Raw genomic sequence first — 13,006 nt, 5'->3', positions numbered from 1 at the left:
AGTAAGACTTGTAAGGCAAGACCTACCCCTCACAAATCCGTGCTGACTATCCCGAATCAAGCAATGCCTTTCCAGATGCTCAGAAATCCTATCCCTCAGTACCCTTTCCATTACTTTGCCTACCACCGACGTAAGACTAACTGGCCTGTAATTCCCAGGGTTATCCCTATTCCCTTTTTTGAACAGGGGCACGACATTCGCCACTCTCCAATCCTCTGGTACCACCCCTGTTGACAGCGAGGGCGAAAAGATCATTGCCAACGGCTCTGCAATTTCATTTCTTGCTTCCCATAGAATCCTTGGATATATCCCGTCAGGCCCGGGGGACTTGTCTATCCTCAAGTTTTTCAAAACGCGCAACACATCTTCCTTCCTGACAAGTATCTCCTCAAGCTTATCAGTCTGCTTCACGCTGTCCTCTCCAACAATATGGCCCCTCTCGTTTGTAAATACTGAAGAAAAATACTTGTTCAAGACCTCTCCTATCTCTTCAGACTCAATACACAATCTCCCGCTACTGTCCTTAATCGGACCTACCCTCGCTCTAGTCATTCTCATATTTCTCACATATGTGTAAAAGGCCTTGGGGTTTTCCTTGATCCTACCCGCCAAAGATTTTTCATGCCCTCTCTTAGCTCTCCTAATCCCTTTCTTCAGTTCCCTCCTGGCTATCTTGTATCCCTCCAGCGCCCTGTCTGAACCTTGTTTCTTCAGCCTTACATAAGTCTCCTTCTTCCTCTTAACAAGCCATTCAACCTCTCTTGTCAACCATGGTTCCCTCACTCGACCATCTCTTCCCTGCCTGACAGGGACATACATATCAAAGACACGCAGTACCTGTTCCTTGAACAAGTTCCACATTTCACTTGTGTCCTTCCCTGACAGCCTATGTTCCCAACTTCTGCACTTCAATTCTTGTCTGACAGCATTGTATTTACCCTTCCCCCAATTATAAACCTTGCCCTGTTGCTCGCACCTATCCCTCTCCATTACTAAAGTGAAAGTCACAGAATTGTGGTCACTACCTTCAAAATGCTCCCCCACTAACAAATCTATCACCTGCCCTGGTTCATTACCAAGTACTAAATCCAATATGGCCTCCCCTCTGGTCGGACAATCTACATACTGTGTTAGAAAAGCTTCCTGGACACACTGCACAAACACTACCCCATCCAAACTATTTGATCTAAAGAGTTTCCACTCAATGTTTGGGAAGTTGAAGTCGCCCATGACTACTACCCTGTGACTTCTGCACCTTTCCAAAATCTGTTTCCCAATCTGTTCCTCCACATCTCTGCTGCTATTGGGGGGCCTATAGAAAACTCCCAACAAGGTGACTGCTCCTTTCCTATTTCTAACTTCAACCCATATTACCTCAGTAGGCAGATCCCTCTCGAACTGCCTTTCTGCAGCTGTTATACTATCTCTAATTAACAATGCCACCCCCCCCCCACCTCTTTTACCATCCTCCCTAATCTTGTTGAAACATCTATAACCAGGGACCTCCAACAACCATTTCTGCCCCTCTTCTATCCAAGTTTCCGTGATGGCCACCACATCATAGTCCCAAGTACAGATCCATGCCTTAAGTTCACCCACCCTTTTCCTGATGCTTCTTGCATTAAAGTATACACACTTCAACCCATCTCCTTGCCTGCAAGTACTCTCCTTTGTCATTGTTACCTTCCCCACTGCATCACTACGTGCTTTGGCGTCCTGACTATCGTCTACCTTAGTTGCTGGACTACAGATCCGGTTCCCATTGATGTTCCCATGGGGTAGAGATTGGGGCCGGGCTTCTCCGATATCCCGGCCAAGTGTTGCCGCCGGCTTCAAAACCGGCGCGAGCGACGCCGGCGTCAACAGGCCTCCAGCCCCAGTAATTCTCTTCTTCCTCAGGAGCTAGAAAGGTGCCGGAGTACTGTGCGCTGTTCCGGCGCTAAAAGCCAGCCGTGCACGGCCGCCGTGCTTCCGCGCATGCACTCCACGGCCGTTGCGGGTTCGTGCGACGGCCGTCTCCATGCCGGCGCAGGAGCATGGTTGCCGACCCCCGCGCAACATGGCGAAGACCTACAGGGGCCCGGCGTGGAGGAACATAGGCCCCCCCGGGCCTGGTCACCATGGAGGCCCCCAAGCTGGAGTCGGATCCCCCCGTCCCCCACCAGGACGGCGCCCGCAGCCAGAACCCCGAGGCCCTGGCGGGTGGGACCATATGTAAACCATGCCGGTGGGACTCGGTGGGCACTTGGCCCGTTGAGCGTGGGGAATTGCCACGGCCCCCGACCGGTGCCGCAGTGACCGTGTGGGCGTGATTGGCGCCGATTCTCCAGTCGCCGGAGAATTGGTGGCCTGGCGTCGGGAAGGCGTGGCAGGATTCTCGCGCCCCTCCGCCTATTCTCCCACCTGGCGCTGGCCCGGAGAATCCCGGCCTGTGTGTTTGGGACTTGGTGAATTTCTGCATGCGTCTCCGTCCGTGGTTCACAATACAGTCAGAGTAAGTGTCATTGCTGGCGTGAGTAAAGGTTTAATGGTAAGGGAGATATGTGATATTACAGTGTAGATGAACTATTATCTAATTGAATGGCCGAGCAGACTCGAGAGATTGAAGGATCTTCTCCTGCTCTTGTGGTTCAGTTTACAGAGCAAGGCAGTGCCACCCTGTCTTCTCTGCTCTCCACCCCGGTGGCTAAAATTAAAAGCAAATTATGGTATTTGGAGGGCAAGTAAAATTGACGTGAGGTGAAAGAAATGTTTTGTGGAAATACCTTTACATTTTCAGTGGCTGTGTTTTTCTGATCCCATTCTGTGTTTCCCTTCAGCTTCTGAACCAGACTTTCGGCTGAACCCAGTAAGGAAGAAGCTGTTGGGAGCCAGGGGAGGCAAAGTGCTAATTGAGTGCAGACCCAAAGCTGCTCCCAAGCCAACCTTCGTGTGGAGTAAAGGAACTGAGCTGATCAAGAATAATTCAAGGTCAGTGAAGTTGATTCACCTGCAGATGGGGTGATCACCGTGCTTTGTGACATCCAGATCTCCAGACTTTGCAAGTTGTGCACATGGACTGGGCAGCTTGCAATCTTCTCAACCCAAACAATTGTATTTGTTATTTTATTAGTTCACCGGTATGGATCTTGCTGGCTAGGCCAGAATTTATTGCCCATCCCTAATTGCCCTTGAGGAGGTGACAGCCACACTTTAGAGCTTCCACAGTCCATGTGGTGGTGTTTTTCCCACAGGAGTTTCAGGATTTTGACCAGGCGACAGTGAAGGCATGCCAGTATAATTTCCAAGTCAGGTGGCTTGGAGGGGAACTTACAGGTGGCGATGTTTCCATGCACTTGCTGCCCTTGTCCTTCCTGGACGTAGAGGTTGTGGATTTGGATAATGCCGTTGAGGGAGTGAATGTTTAGGGTAGTGGATTAGGTGCCAGTCAGTGGGTTGCTTTGATTCAGATTGGATTGCGTCAAGCTTCTTGCGTCCAGTTGAGGATGCACTTCAGCATGTGGCTGTTTGGAAGTAGAACTGATGAGCAGTGGATTCACTCATTATCTGTTAATGTAAGGAGCTCAAAGGATGTCCTGGGGTAAGTCCTGGGCAGCAGAGCAAAAAGGGTATCATCAAATATGCCACTTGATATATTCCCAGCTGGCATTCAGTTGCATTGTCTTCAATACAATTGACCATAAGCAGGATTTGTTGCCTGATTGTTACGATAGTGCTCACTTCGCATGACCATCAAAGACAAACTTCTATCCCCAAATTATCAATTGACTTCAGAGCTTGGGAGGGATTTTCCACTTGGTTACTTGCGATATCCTGTCCAGTCGGCTTAACGGGAGGAAGATCACAGCCTGTCGAGCACTAGAACCCCTGTCTATCACTGAGCAAATCAAGCAGCAGGGAGGAGAGGCTGGAAGGTCAGAGGGCGGTTGGAGGTGAGTGTTGAATTCGAACAAGTTGTGCCGATTCTCCGTCCCGGGATGGGCCGAGCGGCCGTCAAAGAAAAGCCGAATCCCGCTGGCGCCGTTCTAACATGCCCTGAGTCGGCGGGACCTCAGCTTTGGGAGCGGGGGGGGGGGGTAGGAGGGAGGGCGGGTCCGACCCCGGGGGTGGCCCTCTGTAGTGGCCTGGCCCACTATCGGGGCCCACTGATCGGCGGGCGGGCCTCTCTGCCCCCCCCGGCCTCCTTTGCTCCGTGCCGGCTCCTGTAGCCCTGCGCCATTTGGCGCGGGGCCGCAGCGGGGAAGAAGGCAACTGTGCATATGGTAGTTGGTGCCGGCTCGGCTGCGCATGCACGGACCCTGCGGCACCAGGTTCAGGCCTGGATCGGCAGCCGGAGTGGCGTAGGCCGCTACAGCGCCGTCCAAGCCCCCTGTGGGCCACAGAATAGGGTCCTGAAACGAGCGTCGACGCCGGAGTAAAACACTCGCGTTTTTACTCCGGCGTCGGCACTTAGCTGCCCGTTGGGAGAATCCCGCCCCTGGTTTCTGAAGTATAAAGGTAGAAAATGGCAGACATTCTCAGCAGACCTGGCAGCAACTGCGGAAAAAGAGGGAGTTACCGTTTTAGATGAATGACTTTTTTCAGAAGTGAAAGATGTTAGAGATTCAGAGCCATGGAAATGCTCTGGGGGTGGAGGGGACAAACACTGCAAAGGACTGGGACAAGGTTGAAATGATTAAATGGCAAAAGCAGTTATGTTACAAGGCAAAAGGATGTGGTAACGAGGCAAGTTTAGGAGATGGAGGCTACATAATTTGGCAGAGGAGGAGGGAAGCATGGAAAATCTAACAGAGAGAAGGTTGCCATGGTGTAGCAATGTGGTGGTTGAAAGGTAGGTACAGGCCCCTGGAGTGCAGACCACCCTGTCAGCCATGTACTGGTTTCTCAAGAGTGGCTTTTGAATATTTCTCTTTATTTCCTTGCCTTTGCTCTCCTGAAAACCATGTGTTTTGATTGGGGTACAGCACTCAGTGCAATGCTCCTATCAACTGCATGGCAACAGGCGTCATTGTAGATTGCCATCAGCTGCGAAGAGACATGATGAGTCTGAATGTTCTGAGGCTACTGTGGTTAGCAACAAGTAGTAATTACAACCCTGACCAATCTACTGGTTGGAAATTCCTGTGCATGTTTATTCTGATGGAATAGAAAATACTGTTTAGCTTCACAGAAATAATGGATGTGACTTAACGGGAGAGAAACAATTTCGTTTTGGCCGCTTTTAGTGGGGTGTTTTTCAGCACCTGCAGCACGGAGAACACCGCTATTTAATGGGAATACTTTTTTCTGGCCCCCAGCGAGGCCACACTTAAATCATTTCCTGCACTGACGAGCTCAACTCGAAAGTGGCACCTCGATCTTTCGACCCCCCCTCAGCTACTCCACCGTGGTGGCCTCTCCCTCCACCTTCCCCCACTGCCCCCAACTTGCTTCTTAGGGGGTTCCGCGAGACCCCTACCTCACCCCACCACTTATCGGCAAAGCAATCTCAGGCCCGATCCCTGGCGTGAACAACCTGCCACCTGGGCACCTTGGCAGTGCCCCTGCCACCTAGTAGTGCCACCATGGCACCCTGGCAGTGCCCCTGCCACCTAGCAGTGCCACCTTGGCACCCTGGCAGTGCCCCTGCCACCTAGCAGTGCCACCTTGGCACCCTGGAAGTGCCTGGGTGGCAGTGCCAAGGTGCCATGCAGCAGTGCCAAGGGACCCCGGTGCTAGCAGGAGTTCCAATGTACCACTCTGCCCAGAGCCTGACCACCCGGGGGTCTCTAAAGGCTGGGAGACCCCCCCACCAAGGTGCTGTTATGCCAGATCTTCTTTTGTGTTAAACGGCACCAGAGAGCAGTCTCCCAGGCCAGGGCAGTTAGTTCCTGGGCACCGGGTCAATATCGCACAGACATATTTAAATGTTCCTAATGGCTCACTTAAATATGTTCATCTGGATCTCGCCATTGCGCGAGATCTCGTTAAATCTCGCGAGGCGCTTCGAGTATCGTGAATGTCGTGGGAGGCCTCTTGTGAGATTCAGCAGCCTCCTCCCTTCACCACATCGGGTGCGATTAGGCCATTAAATTGCTCCCAATGTGTGTGTGCTTGCGTCAAAATAACTTGGATAGCACTACTGAATCATGATGATTATTTCTTGCTGTATTTTGCTGGCATGGTCATTGAGTATTCAAAATATTCTCACTAATGTGATATTTTTCAGTCACCACATGTCCTCCTTCTATACCTTTTAACAAATAGTGGGATAGAACATACCCAGGGATGCTGATAATAATGTCTGGGATGTTATCTGGAAGGTATGATGCCTTGAGAATGTCAGGCTGTTCTTGACTGGTCTGTGAGGCAGCTCTCCCAATTTTGGCATAGGCCCCCAGATGTTAGTTGCAGAGTCGACAGGGCAGGGTCTGCCATTGTAGTTTCAAGTACCTAGGTTGATGTCATTTGGTCCATCTGATTTCTTTCCTTCTAGACTTTGTAGCGGTTTTGATACAACTGAGTGACTTGCTAGGCCACTTCAGAGGGCATTGTCACATTATTGTGAATCTGGAGTCACGTGTAGACCAGACCAGGTGAGGGCTTCCCTAAAGGACATTAGTGAACTAACTGTGTTTTGTTATGGCCATGACGTGGAGATGCCGGTGTTGGATTGGGGTGAGCACAGTAAGAAGTCTTACAACACCAGGTTAAAGTCCAACAGGTTTGTTTCAAATCACTAGCTTTCGGAACACTGCTCCTTCCTCAGGTGCTCCGAAAGTTAGTGATTCTAAACAAACCTGTTGGACTTTAACCTGGTGTTGTCAGACTTCTTGCTGTTTTGTTATGGCAATCAACGATTAGTTCGTGGTCATCATTAGACTTTTAATTACAGGTATGTAGATAGGGTGAACGTGGTGAAAATGCTTAAGCTGAATGCACCACCCCTTTAAGAGATTCAGGCTGACTTTCAGCAATGTAGGCTAATTTTAATTCACACTAGCCTTGTACGATCTTGGAACCTTTGCTGAGATGTGCAGCTGCTAGACAGCACATTCAGCACGGGACTGCACACGATTATTATGTAGGTTTGCAGTCAGCAGGAAATTTGCTTGCTGTTAGAATCACAAGGAATGTGCGTGGGTGAATCACGTGTGCCCCCTGCCCATTTTCGGGGGCTAGTGTAAAAATGACCCAAGCTTAATGCCACAGATGGGGTGATGTTTTCAATTTATTCTTCAAAAGGGATGCTTGATTTTTTTTTTTCTCTCCCTTATTGGTTCATTTAATGGGAAACTTGTTCGGTTCATGGGGGAGAAAGGATTAGAAAAATATGCTGATTGGGTCAGATGATGTAGAATGGGAGAAGTTTTGCGTAGAGCACAAACACTGTCATAGACCAGTTGGTTTCTGCACCATCAATTCCCCATAGTCTTAACTTCGTCATTTGTCATGCACTCCATTTCTTCTAGGATGTCCATTGGGTTCAATGGCACTCTGGAGATTCGCGATCTGTCTAAGGCTGATGAGGGAAACTATACCTGCTTCGCAGAGAACAACAGAGGAAAAGCAAACAGCACTGGCACTCTTTCTGTGAAAGGTAGGAATGGAGTTTTCAACTCCAGACCTTGGATCTTTTATTGTGAATGAAAAATTGTTATTGGATGTCTTTCGCTGAAACATCGAAGCATCTCTGAAATTTCCTTATCTGCTAATGGCACAATGTCCCCTTAAGCTAATACCCAACCGGAAGGCTGAACTGGCGCAAGGGTCAGTTCATAAAAGATTTTGGGAATCTGCTACTTTCTGATACATAACTCCGAGACAAATTCAAACTGGTGCAAATTTAGATTGAAGTGCATGTAGAGTTGGGAGGAATTCAGAAGCAGAATCCAATGAAGGGTTTGAAATGAAGCCAATAGAGTAAAGGGAACGTCTCCCCTATGTGGGCCCAGCTTCATTTTAAGGTCACAATCCATGTGTTTACCAATGGAAAAGGTTTCTCTCCATCCACCCCATGAATTCCTTTCAAAATTCTTTAAAAAAGCACACAATCAAATCATCCCTTAACCTTCTATATTTCAGGGAATACAAGCCTAATTTGTGTGACCTCTCCTCATAATTCAAACCTTGGAACCCTCGTAATGGTCTAATGAACCTGCTGCACTGCTATCAGTATTTAATGTGTCATGCCCAGAACTATATGAAAATCGCTTATTGTCACGAGTAGGCTTCAATGAAGTTACTGTGAAAAGCCCCTAGTCGCCACATTCCGGTGCCTGTCCGGGGAGGATGGTATATCCATTCATGGTCTAACTAGCAGTAACAGTTAACCAGCCTAACATTCCATTTTTGCTTATTTCAACAAAAACAAACGGAACTTGAATTTGTGTCCCAGGTCTGTTTTTCCTCTACCATCTTATCCACACCACTGATGAGACTGTTAGATGCCTCTTTCTTCGAAGGTCTTTCTGTACATTTAATTCCTCTGATGTTAGCAATCAGTCTCTGGGTTGTTCTCAACCTCTCCAGGGCTCAAGCATCTTGCCCAGTGTCTTGATGCTGCAAGGGCTCAAGGTGCTCCCTGATAAGAGCACTTTCCTGAGGATCGTACGTCGAACTTGTGAAGTGGAGAACCCAAAGCTCACCTAGAACAACCTGTGCCCTAACATTGATCCAGACCTTCTGTTCCGTTCCCCAGGAGGGTGGGTGCCCTCCTGGAGGTACCCTAGATGGTGCACTGGGGGGACATCACCAGGACGTCCCCAGGCAAGGACTGCATGGAAATTGCCTGGAAAGTTGAACCTTCTTATGGACAATTCCCCTGGCACCTGGAAACATTGGATACTCTGATTTAAGTCTGGGATTTTGGATGGTTCTGAGTCTAAGGACAATAGATACTCAGGAAAGTTAGGATTATAAAAAAACACTTCTAACTCCTGGGTAACCGGAGTACTGAACATCATGACCCATGCCCCTTCTCCATCCCACCAAACCCCCATGACTACTGTTATGGGCCAGGGTGTAGAGAACCCCAAAGTGTATCATGGAGTTCACCTGACCCACAACTTTTAATAGATTGTGGTATGGGGAGCACACGGCCCACTCTACAGGAGGGGTACAGCAGAAATGGAAAAGTATTTTTTTAAAGCAAAGCAATGTTTATTCTATGAACTCAGGTTAACCTTTTTAAAACATACAGTGAACATCTTATCAACCATCAATTCAAATACAACCCCCAAAGAATACAACACTAAGTAATCCTTAATAAATTCCCAATCAACATCTAGAAGACAGAAGAAATACATTTTAGCAGAAGCACATTAGGTTTACATTCACTACTGAGAACATTTATAATTCTGAATTCACCAAATGATCAAGAGATAATCTTTTCATGGCAGTTGGAACAACAGTACACCTGCTCTGTCTGGCTTCAGCTCCAACACTGAAAACAAAACTACAACACACCCTGCAGCAAACAGTCTAAAACGAAAGTAAAAAACTGACAGACAGCCCAGCTCCATCCACACTCTGACATGACTGATAAACACCCATTTCTGCAAGGTACATTTCTTAAGCTCCATCCACACTCTGACATCACTGATAAACACCCATTTCTTAAAGGCACATTTCTTAAGCTCCATCCACACTCTGACATCACTGATAAACACCTATTTCTTAAAGGTACATTTCATAAACACCCATTTCTTAAAGGTACTCTCACATAACACTACTTTCCCGCTGGACCCTCGACTACGCTACCGACAACCCCTCCTCCGACCAGTGCACTTCCCCTTCACCGCATGACACCCCCGCAACTATGCAACCCCCCAGCTCTCTCCTCCCCCCATCCCTCCGCTTCACCCCCCCCTCCCCCCCCCCCCCCAGCGTACCTGACACATTGCGCTGCGCATTAACTCTCAGCCAGGCACGGAAGAGGCACTGGGGCTGTTTAGCACAGGGCTAAATCGCTGGCTTTGAAACCAGACCAAGCAGGCCAGCAGCACGGTTCGATTCCCGTAACAGCCTCCCCGAACAGGCACCGGAATGTGGCGACTAGGGGCTTTTCACAGTAACTTCATTTGAAGCCTACTTGTGACAAGAAGCGATTTTCATTTCAAGATCCGGCAAGAAATGTGCACCTCCCAACCTGAGTGAGTGTGAAGGAGCCAAGCGGCAATCAGACGATGATTGCCACTTCATGGAAGTTTCTGAGTCATCAAGTTAAATTCATGATCCAGAATGGCAAAAGCCTTTCCAGAAAAGAGTTTCCACGCTTAAAAAATAGCTCAATGAAAGATGTGGCAAATTGATAACCCCACTATTCGTAAAAAAGTGTCCCTTCACTCCGAGCATGTTCTTTCTTGATAGGTGCACTCCAGTCACCCCACCTCAGCACATTCCTCAGGTCTTTCTCTCACCATCTCTTCCTCCTTACCTACCCACCTCCTAAATGCCCCCCTCTGTCTTCCTTGCCAGAAACACAATTGTCTTTTATGCAAATTATAGAGTTAGCTACAGTGCATCCATGTGAGAGATTAGCAATATGATGTGTTCCCAGATTTTGCTGGCACTTGTGAGAAATTAGCCACTGGATAAGATCATCCAACATCATCTCAGCTGTTAGGTGCCCCTCATACCAAGTCCTGTTCATCCATCACCCCATAGCTACATTGGCCTTCCGGTCCATCAAAGCCACGATTTAAAAATTCTCATCCCTGTGTTCAAATCTCTCTGTGGCCTTGCCTTTCCCTATCTCTGTGATCTACTCCAACCATATAGCCCTCCAAGGACTCTGCAGTCTTCCAGCGCGATGGTTGTGTGCATGCCCAATTGCCTTCATCCCACTATTAGCATCTGAGCCTTCAGCTGTTTAGATCCCAAGATTTGTATTCCCTCCTTCAACCCCTCTTTTCCTTTCTTGTCCTGCTCAATACCTACCTCTTTGATGAGGCTAATCATCATGTTTCCTCGTATCACTTTCCTTGGATTGGCATGTTAAAGGCACTATACAAATGCAGTGTGCTTAGCCTTTCTTTGCCAGTAATAACTCTGAGTTGGTTTGAGATTCATGCTGTAAAAATTCCTTACTGCCGTTTCCCAATTATGCAGAAACACACAACATTGATTGATTGATATTTATTGTCATATGTACCGAAGTACAGTGAAAAGTATTTTTCTGCGGCCAAGGGAACGTACACAGTACGTACATAGGAGACAAAAGAATAATTGACAAAGAACATTAACAATGGTACATCAACAAATAGTGATTGGTTATAGTGGGGAACAAGGCCAAACAAGAACAGCATAGGGCGTCGAGAATAGTGTTCTTACAGGGAACAGATCAGTTCAAGGGAGAGTCATTGAGGAGTCTTGTAGATGTGGGGAAGAAGCTGTTCCTATGTCTGGATGTGCGGGTCTTCAGACTTCTGTATCTTCTGCCTGATGGAAGATTCTGGAAGAGGGCAAAGCCTGGGTGTGAGGGGTCTCTGATAATGCTGTCTGCCTTCCTGAGACAGCGGGAGGTGTATACAGAATCAATGTCAGGGTGGCAAGCTTGTGTGATGCGTTGGGCTGAGTTCACCACACTCTGCAGTTTCTTGCGATCTTGGGCTGAGCAGTTGCCAGACCAGGCTGTGATGCAGCCGGATAGGATGCTCTCTATGGTACATCTGTAGAAGTTTGTGAGAGTGGATTGGCCATGCTAAATTATCCTTTAGTGTCTGAAGGTTAGGTTAGGGGGTCATGGGGATAGGGCAGGGTACTGGGCTTGGGTGGAGTGCTCTTTCAGAGGGTCTGTGCAGACTCAGTGGGCCAAATGGCCTCCTGAACTGTAGGGATTCTATAATTATATTTTGCCTCGTAGAGGATATTTAATCTGGGAAAGTCTCTCTGGGTAAGACCACCTGGGCCTTGTCTGGTAGTCCCACATCTTTTAACTGAAGCTGTGTCTGCCCGCTCAGATGGATGTAAAAACTCCCATGGCATTATTTCAAGAGCTGGGAGTTTCCCCGGTATCCTGGACAATATTTCTCCATCAACCATAAGCACTGTTTAACTAGCCACTCAGTAGCTGTTTGTGGGGTCTTGCTGTGCACAGATTCCCTATTGGCACAGACAGCATTCAAAAGCAATGTGCTGCCAATGCGGTGTTTCAGAGGACAAATGTGAGTTTGTTCATAAACCTATCGCTCTCGCTCAGTCTATCCCAGCCAACATTTTTCACCCATTTCTCTCAATCCTGTCGCAGGGATGGTGAGGATATCTGTCACGTCGCCCCTTCAGCACAGCTCGCATCCTTGTAACCTCAGGTTAATGCCGCCCGCGTTTGCCTGCAGTTATCGAGAACTGCCTCCAAGAATGAAATTAAATGAAAATTGCTTATTGTCACAAGTAAGCTTCAAATGAAGTTACTGTGAAAAGCCCCTAGTCGCCACATTCCGACATATGTTCGGGGAGGCTGGTACATGGCACTTACACGCAGCAATGTTTTTTTTGGGCTGCTTCGTGCTTCGTTTCAAGATGTTGAGATGTTGTAAATGCGATTTTGTTCCTCGCTGTGTCGTTTCAGAGCCCACCAAAATCACCCTGGAGCCATCAAACATCGATATCACCATGGGCGAAAATGGCACAATGGAGTGCCATGCATTCCGCGATCCCACGCTGGACCTAACCTTCATCTGGTCGACCAATGGCTACCCCATTGACTTTGAGAAAGAGAAGGACTACATGGACCGCAATGTACTGGTGAGTGACCCGAGGTCATGACCAAAATCACTGCCCATGGCTAATACATATCTGAACACGTGAACAATGTTCTCATCACATGTCAGAACAATAATTGAAGATCAGGTCAACTATCTTGCATCCAGTGCCAGAACATGACCCATTAATGTTTGAGCAATTACAATTAGGATTTAATGTTCCCGCAGGCAACGTCCAACTGGACTGGTTTTAATTTCCTGAAGGAACCGGAGAAAGATTTTCCAAGGTTTCTTCGGTCCATATTTAGCCCAGGATATGTTTT

At 48.1% G+C, this 13,006-nt stretch overlaps 1 protein-coding gene across 12 annotated transcripts in view; it reads left to right on the top strand.

The window, feature by feature from the left end:
* Positions 1–13,006, top strand: part of cntn1b (contactin 1b) — a 903,199-nt gene that overhangs the window by 481,916 nt on the left and 408,277 nt on the right. For all 12 annotated transcript variants that reach the window (XM_038780269.1, XM_038780265.1, XM_038780278.1 and 9 more), the window contains 3 exons: positions 2,820–2,970; positions 7,452–7,579; positions 12,551–12,726. In XM_038780269.1, the coding sequence (XP_038636197.1) occupies positions 2,820–2,970; positions 7,452–7,579; positions 12,551–12,726 (455 nt within the window). The remainder of the gene's footprint in view (positions 1–2,819; positions 2,971–7,451; positions 7,580–12,550; positions 12,727–13,006) is intronic.

Source organism: Scyliorhinus canicula, chromosome 20 (genome assembly GCF_902713615.1).
Source record: "Scyliorhinus canicula chromosome 20, sScyCan1.1, whole genome shotgun sequence".
NCBI lineage: Eukaryota > Metazoa > Chordata > Chondrichthyes > Carcharhiniformes > Scyliorhinidae > Scyliorhinus > Scyliorhinus canicula.
The sequence above is the reverse complement of the archived record's forward strand: the minus strand, read 5'-3'. Positions and strand labels throughout refer to the sequence as shown.